The sequence below is a fragment of the Metopolophium dirhodum genome, chromosome 1 (assembly GCF_019925205.1).
Source record: "Metopolophium dirhodum isolate CAU chromosome 1, ASM1992520v1, whole genome shotgun sequence".
Classification (NCBI taxonomy): domain Eukaryota; kingdom Metazoa; phylum Arthropoda; class Insecta; order Hemiptera; family Aphididae; genus Metopolophium; species Metopolophium dirhodum.
Genome location: NC_083560.1, coordinates 133,696,678 through 133,706,663, shown reverse-complemented (window position 1 = coordinate 133,706,663; position 9,986 = coordinate 133,696,678). Strand labels below are relative to the sequence as shown.

General features: G+C 32.7%; 1 protein-coding gene across 1 annotated transcript; it reads left to right on the top strand.

Moving 5' to 3' along the window:
- The first annotated feature begins 7,357 nt into the window (after positions 1-7,357).
- On the top strand, positions 7,358-8,284 carry LOC132932502 (E3 SUMO-protein ligase ZBED1-like). The gene has a single exon (XM_060998891.1). It carries the CDS (start codon positions 7,358-7,360, stop codon positions 8,282-8,284), a length of 927 nt encoding a protein of 308 aa, XP_060854874.1.
- The last annotated feature ends 1,702 nt before the right edge of the window (positions 8,285-9,986 follow it).

The window sequence follows — 9,986 nt, the reverse complement described above, 5'->3', positions numbered from 1 at the left end:
ACGAGCGAACAAACTTTTTAATAATAAAATAAAATACAGAAAAATCTTAACATTTTTATATTTTTATAAACTAAATCGAAATGTAGCACGGGCCAGTGAAAAAAGGTACGCGGGCCGCATTTGGTCTGCGGATATAAACAAACCGCATTTACGCAGAATCATTTTTCCATGTTTGTAAGTAATCTTAGAGTAAAATCACCCATAACAAAAAAGATAGAGAATACAATTTTTGAAGGAAAGACATCGATTTTATATTTTATTGCTATTTGCATTCGACTTTCAAAATAAACAAAAAAAAATTGTAAATTTAAATGATATTTAAATTGTTTTGAGACAATATTTAGACAAATCGATATATCATTCCCTCAAAAATATTATTCTCTATCTTTTTTGTAATTGGTAATTTTACTTTAAGATTACTTAAAAACATAGAAAAAATGATTCTGCGTTAATGCGTTTTGTCTATGTTGCGCGTGGACCAGAGAAAGAAAACAAATAGTGCGCTGACATCCTCTTAATAAAATGAAGATATGGATGAAAGATTGTAATAGTGTGTATAATGTAGGTATAATAAGACTTTCCTATGGCGGCTACAATGACAATAAAAAATATGACATAATAATAAATTCCTATGGTGGCTATAATGAAAATAGGATAAAGATACTAATCGAGAAGGCTCGTTACTCTCATAATCAGCTGTATCAGATGCAAGGAACAGGATGATCTTACACCCACGTTACCGCACCGGACCTTTGTATTTGAATGGTTAGGTATGTAATGGCAATTAAAAACAACAGGGTGAGTCCGAGCACGTATAATTTAATGTGCTGGCACCTGAAGACGAATGCGGAATAATTCACAAACAACAAACAGTCTGCTGCAGCGTTGATCAGATGGCTTGTTGACACAATGATTTGTTGAGGAGACAAACTTAACACGAAAACTAACAAATAACCAACGTTATGAATTTATGAACTCGAACAACGAGGCTTATACTAATATGAAAATATTTGACTGGTGACCCATGACAAAATATATAGGTGTGTCAGCAACTTTGTGATACGCACGAGATGTTTCAACTCTCTTCTCCCCGTCATAATCGTAGTAAACTGACTTCATGGCTATTTTTAGTGTTGGTATTTTCTGTGAAAAATACATCAGAATGTTTTCCGAGAATATACCACCGTAAACTGAAATAAAATGTAATTTTTTTTACTTAATTTATTACACTTTATTAATAATTTAATAAGTCATACCTTATTTAAAATCCAAAACAGTCATGAGTAAAATATACATTTACTATTATGGCTGATGAACAATTGTTTAAAAAAAAAAAGTTTTAAGATTATGATTTAATAATTTGATGTAAAATTATATTTGAAAAAGAGCCCTGTTAGAAGTGGTAGGAAGGCATTTTACTCTTCAAATAAGATACTTCTAGATCGATCATTGTAAGATAGTATGGGTTAAATTTACATTCAAGAAGGTTGACATTGTGTATAACATGGGGGGGGGGAGGGGTAAAAGAAATAATACTGACTTTCGGCTTGGACCACGTGGGTTAACAGTTGTATATGAAGGGTTAAAAGAGGGGAAAATAATACTTTACAAAAGTTGAAACGACGACAGCAACCAGCGTTTTGAGATGAATGGTTAACAGGTGACGAAGGTTTAGCCCGCACCATGGATTGTACTCTAGTAGTGTAACCTGCTCCATGCCTCCATGACTCGATAGAGTTATTGAAGTTATCATTTTCCTGTGGGGTGAATTGTAGCAGATTACCCGTGACGGCTAACGCAAACTTCTGAGCAGTCCAATCCTAGTTTTCGATAAATAGTACTCCACAACCTTTCACGCACTTGCAAAAAAACATATTAAAAAGACCATCTGGTGCAGGGAGCTGTAACATTCTTCTATAGTGTGTTCGACGAAAAGTAGCCTATCAGCCGTTTTTCGTTGAATCAGGGGTTTTGCGTTTGGGAGTATTATTATTATTATTATTATTATTTTATTATAGCACAGATCAGGCGGTATTTTATCGCATTTTTGGGTACATTTTCGTTTTTTAACTATCGTTTTTTATAATTTTGTTTATGTTGGTACATATTTATTGTTATGATCTAGCAATTGGGTTAACCGCTTAGTTCATAAAGTTGCAGGTAGCAAGACCGATTGTAGAGGATTTCTTCAGGTAGAGTTGATAAATAATTTAGACTGGTTGAAAGTTAGTTGTTTATTGAAATACTCCAAGTACAATTTGACAAGTTGTTGCGTTGTCATTCGTGAAGGTGCTCGCCTGTACTGTGGTGTTACACGTCTAATCTACAGGCCGTTTCGGGTCTGGTTTTATAGGGCCTCCTGTTCTCCTACTTCCCCCCTTGTCTATCGACTTATCTGCGGATTTCACAGGACGTTGTTCAATTAATCATTGATACATTCCCACGCCTGGTTATTCCGAGAATCGTGACCTGTTATCGTGTTTGCAATATATGTTATACGCCATCCGTTACTATTTAGATACTATGCACTACATATATACCATAACAATATTTAATTGTTATATTCATACATTTATAATTTATGATTTAAGGTGAGATTGTAGTACCTATTGTAATGAGATAATAAGATTCGCATTGCCCTCTCGGTATCTTCCCATAGGTTTTCTATTCGCATATATGACTTTGATTTATCTAGTCGAATTTCTATGTGCCATTGTTTATCTAGTTTTTATGTTGCCAAATGTAGCTGAAGGCGAAAATGTAACTTAAAACAAATGACCGTAGATACATGACATTTTTACTGGCTGTTTATATTTGAATTTTCTATACACGATAAAATTTTCAAAATATTTGGATTTATTTTGAACTGTTTAGGGACATTTTCAGTTTCCAATTTTATTAGTTTATTTTTCTATGAAAGTCAATAAAATTTTATTTGTTGGGTAAAAAAGCGTGAAAATTTAATGCGAGGCTCCTGATAATGCTGCAATAGCAGTTAAAAAATATTTAAAATACATAGGCACAATTTTTTTCTTATAAGCATTTAAAGTTCAAATTTTGACATCATTTATCAAATTTAAAATTTAATAATCATTTTGTAGTTAAACATTTTTAAAATGTTCAACTTTTATAACTAATGATTGAAAATATAAAACAAGGTTCCACGTAAATAGGTTGTATATAAATTACTTTATTCACAATAATATCATCAAATATACTTGGTAATATCATAGGCTGACGGACTGTTTTCGCTCAGAATCGTTTTTCTTATACAATGATATTATATCATTGAATTCAAATTTAACACCATCCATTACAGTCACCCACTTGTAACCTACTGTTCAGCAGAGCGACATCCACTTACCTACCTTTTTTTTGATTAAGGTAGACAAACTTATGAATAATCTTGTATTACATTTTCAAATCTTAAATTTAAAAAGAAAATATTTTGAGAATTCTCAACTCAAAATAATTTTCTAATTTTCGTGATTTTTCCGTATTTTCTCAAGACTTAAACTTTAAATGCTTATAAAAAAAAAAACTGTGACTAAGGATTATAAATATTTTTCAAATGTCATTGTAACAATATAGTAGGAGCCTTGCATTAAATTTTCAAGTTTTTTTACCCAACAAATAAAGTTTTATTGACATTCATAGAAAAAAATACTTATAAAACAAGATTCCACGTAAGTATTTAAAATGTTTATTGATATGTTAATGTTATCATTGAATAATATAAATATTAAATAATAATATTTATTATAATCAATGGTATTATGGTAATACATTCAAAAATATTGGTAAGTATAAAAATAAATACATAATAGCATTGATAATAGACGTATGTCTATATTTATATTTTTACAAACTAAATGTAAATCTTAAGTTATATATTGTTAGTTATATTGTCAAATATTGTTAACTCGAATACTTAAAATGTTTGTACAACAATTATTAAAGGTACGGTATAAACTAGATTTTCTAGCCTACGTAATATTGTTAATTGTTATATACAAATAGGTATGCTATTGGGCAGACAGTGGCTTTAATTAAAAAATGGTTAGTGTATAAGAGCGCTGAGCGTATATTTAAAATATTATGGCGGCAATGCATTTAGGTGTATGAATTTTATTTCGAAGGGATACGTCATGGACGAACGTTCATAAGATAATAAACAATGCTCCCGAGTCTGTCGGTGCACAGCTATGAGTAGTGGGCGCAGCTAAAACGTCGCGTGCTTGCGGATCGCGAAAACACCTAAGGCGCGACCAAAGTAACGTGGCGTCTGACGTGACGCGTGACCTGGCAACATGCAAGCTAGATGCATGCGACGCGCGATAAAACTCAAACAAACAAATCCATGTCCGCTCACTGAACTAACATGTCATAACATGTGTCACTAGCTTGCTACTTTCGATTCAGAAAAGTATTGCATGCACTACTTTGTGTCACGTCACTTCACGTGAAACATTGTATTGTACAATTGTTAATTAATTAATTTACATTTGTTAATTTGAGTTGTACAGTTTGTAACAAGACAGAATTAATAGGAATAATTATTCCTAAACGAAACAGCCCGCGCCATCTAACGGACACCACAAGCATAAAATGAATAGGTACCGAGCCGACCAAGTTATGACTTTCCAACATTTTATTCATCAATACTTCAAATACTGATCGCGTAAAGTGTTGTGATACTTAATATCTTCATATACGATACTGTTCAATACCTTTTCCTACCAGTAGAACACCATTTGTATGGAACAAACACAAAAATGGCGTCGAACCATGAAACGCACAGACGCCGTACAGAGCGCGCGGCGACGGACGCGCTCCGAGACCAGACAACTTAATATGACTTTCCTAGTTCCGACACGTAGAAATTACAAGTTAATGTCATCAACACAAGAATAATCAAAGCGTTAAAAACTACATTGATGTAACCTAGTAGCCCACTTAAGAGGCAACACGCATCACGCGGAAAAGCAATGAAATGTGGTCACTAACCAGCGGCAACCGGTATCAAACCACATATAATATACAGGCTAGATTTCAGCCTACAATTATCGTTCTCTCATAGTATCTCGGTTCATTACTAATAATTTATTAAAAAGAATATAACTTAAAGTAACTTCCCTCCACACCCCTCTTCCAGCCATGACAGTGTGAGTAGTGGTACGCCCTGGCAGCGTACTGATCAAGCTACTCACACAGTCACACCTAAAGCGCTGGAGGAGGCTCACCCCACAACGCCCTCTGTGCGGAGTCGGTAGTGGTACGTCTTAGCAGCGTACTGTCCAAGCTACCGATTCCAAACAGCAGCGGTCGTTGTCCGCAACCGCCGACCGTCACCCGCACGCGCCATCGTCAAGCCTGTCATCCGACGTCGGCACGTCGCCGGTCCGTAGCTGCCGTTGCCGCCGTCACAGGACGCGCCACCTGTGTAATTGCCGCTCGACTTCGCAGTCATCTCCAACTGTCATTGCCGCCGCTGTAGGACGCTCTGTCATAGCAGCCGCCAGCCACCACTCCGCGCCGCAACTAGTTCATTCACGCTGTCACGGGAAAACGGATCACATAGGAGTAGAGATGGTAAACTGCGATTTTTTTCAGTGGCAGTAACAGTTGCTACTGCTATTAAAAAAGTAGCAGTGAAAATAGCAGTGACTGCTACTTCATGTTCTTGAATAAAAATTGTCAGTTCTACTTTAAAACCATTGTGAAAAAATAGCAGTAAGTAGCAAGTATTTGCAGTAGCAGCTACTATACTGCTCATTTCCTTATCAGTTTATTGTCATGAAATCGATAATACTATTCTGTGATAGCAGCTTTACCACGGAATTCAAAGGACTTCATCATATATTATTATAGTTTACAATTTATATTATTATAAAATTGAAAACATTGAAAAAATGTCATGTGTATCCCGCTCATCAACCCCCCCTCCCCTCCATACACTGTCAAAACTAAAGTTATTGTTATTTATATATACAATCTATTGCCCATTAATATGAAAAGCAGGAATTTGCATGTTTAAAACATGTTACTACTTGTACATATAAATTCACCATTACGATGGGGTACTACATTTTATAATCAATAATCATTAATCTGTTGGTGTTGAAGATCGAGGCAGAACAATATAAGTTTGTCTTCTGTACTCTCTTTGTTTTTTCACAAATTATATAATATTAAGTTTTTTAATTACATTAAAATGAGTAAAGATAGAAGATCAAGTGATATTTGGCAACATTTCACAAAAATTGACTCTATCCTAGCTAAATGTGATATTTGTAAAAAAAAGTATTCTTACAAAACTAGTGTGACAAATTTAAAAAAACATTTACACCATGCACATTTATTGCATTCATTTTCAAATTCTTCAGAGGTATGTTCTATAAAATAATCATAATATTTAGTAGTCATTTTTGCATAAAAATTTAACTGTTGACTTTAATATAAATTAAAATATAATTTTCAATTAAATAACAATAAAATTAGGCTTTATCATATTTTATTTTTTATGTACAGGATAATGGTAACGTAGATAATCCATCGTCTGTTACACAAATAGTTAATGCTGAAAGTATAGTTGTGGAAAAAAATAAGAGTAGTAATAGTTCTCAGGAAACTGTAGAAAATGAAATACCAATTTTAAAAACAAATCCATTTAAACGTAAACAGCTAGCTATAACAAATTATATCCCCAAAAAAATGTCTGTAGACGGTCAAAAGAAGATTGATAATGCTTTTATAAAACTTTTTACCAAAGACTTGCAACCCTTTAGTGTAGTAGATGATATAGGTTTTAAAGAATTTGTGAATTTATTGAACCCTAGCTATAAAATTCCTAACCGACATGCCATTTCAAAAACACTAATTCCAGCGGCATATGAAAAATGTTTTAATGAAGTCAAAGAGATTATATCCAATGACCTAGAAATGGCTTGCATGACAACTGATTGTTGGACTTCGCGAAACACAGAGAGTTACATAGCAATAACTGTACATTTTCTAGATTCTAGTTTTGTTTTAAAATCTTTACTATTAAGTTGTCATTCTTTTAGCGAAAGTCACACAAGTCAACATCTCAGTGAACAAATAAATACAACTTTAAATACATGGAACTTAAAAAATAAAATAGTCTTAGCTGTATCCGACAATGCTTATAATGTACAAAATGCTTTGTCAACATTACAGTTGAAACATTTTGGTTGCTTCGCGCATACTCTTAATTTGATTGTTCAATCTGCAATAAATAAAGAATCTGAGCTTATTAATAAAGTTAAGAGTATTTGTACACATTTCCATAAAAGTACAACTGCTAATAGTAAACTTATGACTTACCAAAAGAATAATGGAATTAAGGAACCAAAAAAAAATGCTGCAAGACGTTTCTACACGCTGGAATTCCACATTCTATATGCTGGAACGTTTCGTGGAATTGGAAACATCTGTAAGAGGTACAATAGGACTGTTAGACAAAGCTCCAAATGGTTTAAATCCAAATGAATGGGCAGTTATAAAAGAATTTTGCAAAGTCTTACAGCCGTTCGAAGAAGCTACAAGAGCAGTTAGTGGTGATCAATATATTACTGCATCAATGGTAATTGTAATTGCTCAAGGCTTACAAGATGTCTGCCAACAATTAAAACATCAATATTATTCCATTCAAACCGAAGGTTTAATTAACAATTTAATTAATGGAATGAAAGACAGGCAAAATTGGGGAAACCTTCAAAAGAGTATGACACTTTCTAGGTGTACTTTTCTTGATCCGAGATTAAAAAACATTCCATTTATTCACAATGAATCTATGAAAACTTCTGTCCAAAATAATGTAGTGGAGCTTACAGCAAATATTATTTCTTTAGCTAGATCAGAAACAGAATGTACATTACAACCTGAACCGTCTACTTCTTTCCAGTCAAGTGCATCAGTATCCGATGAAAAATCGTTTTCAATTTGGGAAACGATTGATAAAAGAGTTTCCGAAGTCCAGCCTGCCATAAGAACATCAACCGCACGGGCTATAGTTGAGGTTCAACGATATCTTGAAGAGCCGATCTTAAAAAGAAATGGCAACCCATTAGAATGGTGGCAAGAGCATAAATATAATTATCCTTACCTAAGTATATTGGCTAGGAAGACATTGTGTTGCTTAGGATCATCAGTACCTTGCGAGCGGGTTTTTTCAAAGGCAGGTTTGATCATAACAGATCGTCGTTGTCGATTAAAATCAAAAAAAGCTGAAATGCTATTGTTTTTGAATCAAAATTCTTGATTTATTAATAAATAATAAGATGTACCTATTGTAATTATTTTTAAATTGTAGCTAGTATATTATAAACTATAACTAATAAGTACCAATATAGATATTTAGGAAGGTAATATAATTATTAAACTTACTATAATATTGTACTTCACCCACGCAGTATTTCATTTTCAATGGATTTTTCAGTGTAGGTATTTAATTCTCCAGGTATTTATTTATTTTTTATCTATTATAAAATATATAATTAAAATGTATTGTTTTAAAAATGTCGATGTGATTATCTTACACACTTGTATGTATTATACAATTAAATAATATATTTCAATTTTTAACAAGGTATATTTGTGAATTTTACTTCTTTGTAATTAAATAAAAGTAGCAGTCAATATAATTTTCATATTTGAGTAGCATTGTAGCAATGAGTGATTGTTTAATATTGTTTGATATTTTAACAGTGATAACAATATTATGAAATTCATTTCGCAATATGACCATTATTAAGGCGATAAAAGTAGCAAAAGTAGCAGTCACTGTTATCTTCATATTGGAGTAGCAGTCTGTGACTGCTATTATGAAATCACCTGTGAAAAATCACTGCTACTGCTACCTCATGCCATCACTACATAGGAGGAACCAGTGTTGTGCATCGAGGACGGAGTCAACGCCCGATAGCCACATCCCGTTCATATACGCCCGCCAAACACCACCAACCGAGTCGGCTGTTTTGGTCTGGGGTATTCAACTACCCGATCCATCAACCCTACGGCACTCACGTGAGTCATACCACTCGTCAATAATAAACGTATCAAATATTTGTAGCTCAACGGGCAAATTATATCAAAAGAAAATATTGTATAATCCATTTAAAATTCCATACTGAAATATCTGTAGCTCGAAGAGCACTTGTCAAACTAAAATAAAAAACTGTAGAACATAAATAAATTATTTTTATTATGTTACGTAAGAATAAAGAACCATAATTCAATTACACGAAACAACCTGCGTTTTGCATTCTTACAAATTTGTCGTACTTTTTAATTTTTTTTAAGTTACTTTTTTAGTACTAAAGTACTAATTAATATTTTTTGTTATTTTGTTAATAAAGTTTATTTGTTATTTACTTGTTATCAAGCAATTATTATTGTCACAGACAGGTAATTATGTTTTGAATTTTTAATAATTATTTGAATGATTATTTTTTTTTAATTATTTTAATTATTCAATTGTCCATACAATTTGGAGTTGGTAATTTTTTTTTTTTTAAAATAAATTACATATTTTGTTCTAAACTCGAACAAATCATGTTTTTAATCAACTCTGCTTTATACTATTCAATATCTTACATTTAACATCAATTATTCATATAATCCAGAGGTATTCAAACTGTGTGCCGCGGCTCACATTAATATTAATACATTATAAACAAATTTGAGAGGCTAAGTAATTTTGTACATAGAGTTTAATACGTCTATGTCGCAGTCTCAATGTTAAAAATGCCCCCCCCCCTCCAAAAAACTTGATTTATTTTTATTGTTCCTGACTTTACTACCCTATTTGAATGATTTTGAATGGCCATTTCCGACATTTTTGATCCACCCCTCTCCCGTAATATGCAAAGAACAATAAACTTACGAGCCCTAGATTTACAAGTATTATTATCCCCCAAAAATTATTTATATATTTTATACCTAACCTATACAGGATGGCAAAT